Source organism: Nematolebias whitei, chromosome 11 (assembly GCF_014905685.2).
Source record: "Nematolebias whitei isolate Nwh7 chromosome 11, NemWhi1, whole genome shotgun sequence".
NCBI lineage: Eukaryota > Metazoa > Chordata > Actinopteri > Cyprinodontiformes > Rivulidae > Nematolebias > Nematolebias whitei.
In genome coordinates, this window is record NC_056508.1 from 26807026 (window position 1) to 26812050 (window position 5025).

The 5025-nt window shown below is 41.1% G+C and overlaps 1 protein-coding gene across 1 annotated transcript; it reads left to right on the forward strand.

Moving 5' to 3' along the window:
* The first annotated feature begins 1460 nt into the window (after positions 1-1460).
* On the forward strand, positions 1461-4174 carry aar2 (AAR2 splicing factor). Its single transcript, XM_037684081.1, has 3 exons — positions 1461-2516; positions 2600-2829; positions 3925-4174. The coding sequence occupies exons 1-3, from the start codon at positions 1742-1744 to the stop codon at positions 4090-4092; spliced, it is 1173 nt and encodes a 390-aa protein (XP_037540009.1). The 5' UTR covers positions 1461-1741; the 3' UTR covers positions 4093-4174.
* Positions 4175-5025: the final 851 nt, after the last annotated feature.

Here is a 5025-nt window from a genome sequence, read left to right on the forward strand (position 1 = left end):
ATCTCCACGGGTGTCCCCCAAGGCTCTGTCCTCTGACCCCTCCTCTTCATCATTTACCTCCTTCCTCTAGGTCACATCTTCCGTAAATTTGGTGTCCATTTTCACTATTATGCTGATGACACACAGCTCTACTTGTCAACAAAACCAAACTCCACTCACCTACCCTCCATCCTCACCGACTGTCTCAATGAGCTAAATCACTGGTTTTCTAACAACTTCCTACAACTAAACAGTAACAAAACAGAAATCATTCTTGTCGGTACCAAAAACTCTCTTTCAAAATCAGAAAATCTTCTCATCCCCCTTAACAACTCCCTGCTATCCCCCCTCGCCTCAGGTCAAGAGTCTTGGTGTCATCCTCGACACCACTCTCTCCTTCACTTCACACATCAACAATATCACTCGGTCTGCCTATTTCCATCTCCGAAATATTAACTGTCTCCGCCCTTCTCTCACACCCCGCTCCACAGCCATCCTTGTTCACAGTCTTGTGACTTCTCAGATTGACTACTGCAACTCCCTTCTTTATGGCCTCCCCAACAAATCTCTCCAGAAGCTGCAGTTGGTCCAGAACTCAGCTGCCCGTGTCATCACTCAAACCTCCTCCTATAACCACATCACTCCTGTCCTGCAGCAGCTCCACTGGCTCCCGGTTAAATCACACATCGTCTTCAAAAATCTTCTTCTCACTTTCAAAGCTATCCACAACCTTGCCCCTCTGTACCTGTCTGACCTCTTACACATCTCCATCCCCTCTCGCTCTCTCAGATCCTCCTCTTCACTACACCTCCATGTACTCTCTGCCTGCCTCTCCACCACGGGGAGCAGGGCCTTCACCTGCTCTGCTCCTCATCTCTGGAACTCTCTACCCCCTGACTTACGAAACACCACCTCTCTTTCTATATTCAAGTCTGCTCTGAAAACACATCTCTTTAGACTCGCTTTTCCTTAACTTTGCTCTATGTATTTTATATTCTTTATGTATTTTATATTCTTTATGCATTTTATATTCTGTATGTATTTTATATTCTTTATGTATTTTATATTCTTTATGTAATTTATCCCTGTTGATCTTTGTTCTCACTGTAAAGTGTCCTTGGGTGTCATGAAAGGCGCTTTTTAAATAAAATGATTATTATTATTATATTATTAATTAACATTCATAATGGATATTTATTATGGGTTGTATTTTGTATTGTATAGTGTTCTGTTTGTTGTGCAAGGAAACAATCTATTTATTTTTAGTTGTGTGTTACTGTAATTGTATTTTAAATGTTGTTGATTTTTTTTTACTACTGTGGTTTAACGTTTTAGCGGCGGACATGCCCCGCGCATGCGCAGTACAATAAGTAACGCTGAGGTCGGAACATTTTTAACGCGGCTGAGTTTCCGTGCGGAGCTTAAACTTTGCTACGCGGTGTTCCAACAAGTGAGTCACCTCCGACGATTTTAAACGTCAGCTAACCTAAATATCACCAATATCGTTACTGCTTTTGTTAATAATGTACGTTTAATGCTAGCTTTACTTTATTTAAACTGTATTATTATTAATACCGTATGTTTTTGCCGACGGGAAACGCGCTTATTTTTTAGAACAACAATAGCTTTAGCTGCGTCGTTCAGGTCTGGTTTTACCATTATTTGGAACAAATATTTCTGAATGATCTAAACATGAACACTTCGCTGAACAGCTGAGAGAAGTCTTTATTTCCCGGGGTAGAAAGTAGCGTTTGAGGAGAAGATGGCCAGCAGCAGCAACAACAACAGTGTCAACATGGATCCGGAAGTTGCTCGGAGGCTGTTTGAGGAGGGAGCTATCCTGGTGCTGCTGGATGTTCCTCAGGGCACAGAGCTTGGAATTGACTGCAAGAGTTGGCTGGTTGGTCCTCGCTTTCGTGGTGTTAAGATGATCCCCCCAGGCCTGCACTTCCTCCACTACTGCTCTGTAAATTCACCAAGCTGTGGGGGGGAAATTGGCCCCAAAACAGGCCTTTTCCTCACTCTCAAACCCAGAGAGATCCTTCTAGCCAAGTGGGATCGCAAAGAAGAAGATCTGGATTTCTCAGACTCCAAGAATGAGGAGGAGGTAAATCGGATCCGGGGGACTTTGCAAGAGCTGGATCCCTTTCTGGGCCCTTATCCCTACGAGGTGATGAGGAAGTGGGTGTCGCTCACTGATCACATCAACGAGGAGCTCGCCACCAACTTGCAGCCTCTTTCAGGTCGAGTGTGTGCCTTCAGTGACGTCATTCCTGAGCTGCAGTTCAGACACACCAAAGACAGAGCAGAGCAGCCGAGGAACGACACAGCCTGTCAGAGCATGAGAGAAGGACTGGACAGGCTTCCTAAGATGAAGCAGAGGGAGGGGACGGAGCTGCGCTTCTCAGTGATTCCCAAGAAGACCTACCCTCCTGGAGCTAGTCCGGCTGAGATCACTAAGTGCAGCATGGACTTGAGTTATGCCCTGGAGACAGTGCTGGAGAAAAAGTATGAAAAGCAACCTCTCGACTTGCTTGGTATGTGTTACTCACATCAGTGCATAATAGAAAGTTACCGTTTTTGGGGAAAAAAGTAATAATATATTTTTAATCTACCCCAGGTGAGCTTCAGTTTGCATTTGTGTGTTTCTTGGTTGGAAACGTGTACGAGGGCTTCGAGCACTGGAAGTGCCTCCTGGCTCTTTTGTGCCGCTCAGAGGAGGCCATGAGGAAGCGAAAAGAGCTCTACCTGGGGCTCATCACTGTGCTCTACCACCAGCTCGGAGAAGTACCCCCGGACTTCTTTGTTGACATCGTGTCACAGAACAACTTCCTCACCAGCACGCTGCAGGTGAATGCACACATATTTGGGAAACATTCAAATTACAGTCAAATGAAGAAAAAGATTTGATGCTTCATAGCCGTGCACACACGCTGATTGTTTCATGTAAAAGTCAAAGCGCAGTCGTAGCTGATTATATTATTGGAAAATGTTAATTATGACATTTGATCCAGCATAGAAGTTATTTTATCTGCAATTAAATGACTGGGACACCAGTTTAGTGTAAGGTTAGTAAATTATTGACATATACGGTAATATTTATCCCAAAATTATCTGTCAAAAAGAGCCTTAATTACTATTTTTTGGTATTTCAAGAATTCTTTTTCACAAGTCAGAAAGTTATTTTTCAGAGATTTATACAAGACTATTCAAATAATCGTCACACATCTAGCGCTGCAGCATTTTGCTTATAATCTATAAATCTGTGGGAAATGAAATTAACAATAATGTTTATATTTTAAAGCTTAATTTATTTTGTGAAGAAAAAAAAAATCGGGATTGTTCTGATTTCCAAGCGCTCTCAGGAATACTCAATTTCACACCCTAAGACAGCTGTTCAACAGAACTGCTCATGGGGGGTCACAGTTTCTGAAAGCCAGCAGCTCAGGGTCCAGACATCCAGCAATTAAAGTTATGTAAATAAACCAAGTATTACAATGATCACCTTTTAAACGTGTTTGTTTTATTGCATTGAATCATAAATGACCGATCCTAAACCCAGAACCCCCAAATTTATTTTTTAATGAACTCATTGGTGGGCCCGACTGAAGTCACTCGTGGGCTGCAAGTGGCCCACAGGCCGCCAGTTGAATAAGACAACCCTAAGACAACATAGCTTTCTTAGACCAATAGGTTGCCATTGTTTTGTTACTATTTTTATTTTTTATAAAAACAAAAAAAAATACTTGCAAAGTTCTTGCTTTGGGATGATATTTAGCAACTACAACACAGAGACCAATCTACAAGTATCAAAATGAGGGTCCAACAAATTGTTTTTATTCCACCTAAAACTCGTACAATGTGTTGGGAATCCCAACATTACTACAAAGAACATCCATGTTTACGTTTCAAACCTCAACATTGTTTGATGTAACTTTGTTGCAGGACTTTTTCCAGTTTGCCACCGGACCTGGTATGGACGGCACTCTGCGTAGAAAAGCAGAGAAGTTCAAAACACACCTGACCAAGAAGTTCTGCTGGGATTTTGACGCAGATTTAGACGACTGCGCTCCGGTAGTGGTGGAGCTGCCTGAAGGTGTTACAGTGGACTGACACTGCTCTAATCCTGTATATTTAATCTGTTATGTGCAGTATATATGCTGGTTGTAAAATTTCAGACATATGAACACGCTTTCTGGACAGAAGCAGCAGCGTTAGGTTTTCTGTGCACTGTTGGTAAAGCTGCAGTGCGATAGAAGAGACTGTTGCTTTTGGGTGGATCTCCCCCTAAAGCATTCCTTTAAATTCACCAATTTTTTTTACATTTCACTTTAGTTGAATAGTTGTTTTGGTAAGAAAATGTGAAAAATAAAGACAAATTCATACAGAAATATAAAATGTACATAAAATAATAAAGAATTTTAAAATGTACAGGGTTTGTGTTGATGTGGTTTTTTGTTTTTACATTTAAAAATCCTTTTAGTGCTTCTACTACTAAACATATTTACTTTTTTTTTTTCCAGCACGTAGTGTCACCAAATTCCTCCATTTAAAGTTTAATTGCTTGGAGTGATTTTGCAACACTAACATCTTGAGTTATCTGTTGCTGCTCAGTGTATGTGTTGGAGTTGACTCTCAGCTACTACCACACTGAATTTTAGTTCAATATCTGGAAAAAAGTAATGGGAGTTGTAATTATTGATCTCTTTGTCTGTCCAGTGATTCATTAGATATTTTGCTAACAGACAAGCGAACATAGATAGGCAAATACATTATTGTCCACCACTATGAAAGGGGAGCAGTAATGAAAGCTTTTGGGAACATCTCGACGTCTGTATATTTAAAATGTCCATCAGGGGGCGCTATTGTCTTCCTCCACTAGATGGTGAACATGAGGTTCAGAACTAACTTGTTACTATGCATCAAAGTTGGTGTTCAGATGTCCTACAGTATAAAGATGTTTTTAATGCTGGAACACTTGTAGTTTCTGCAGAACATTTGGTTCTTGGCCTGAGAATATCAGAGCAGAGATGATATTTACATATT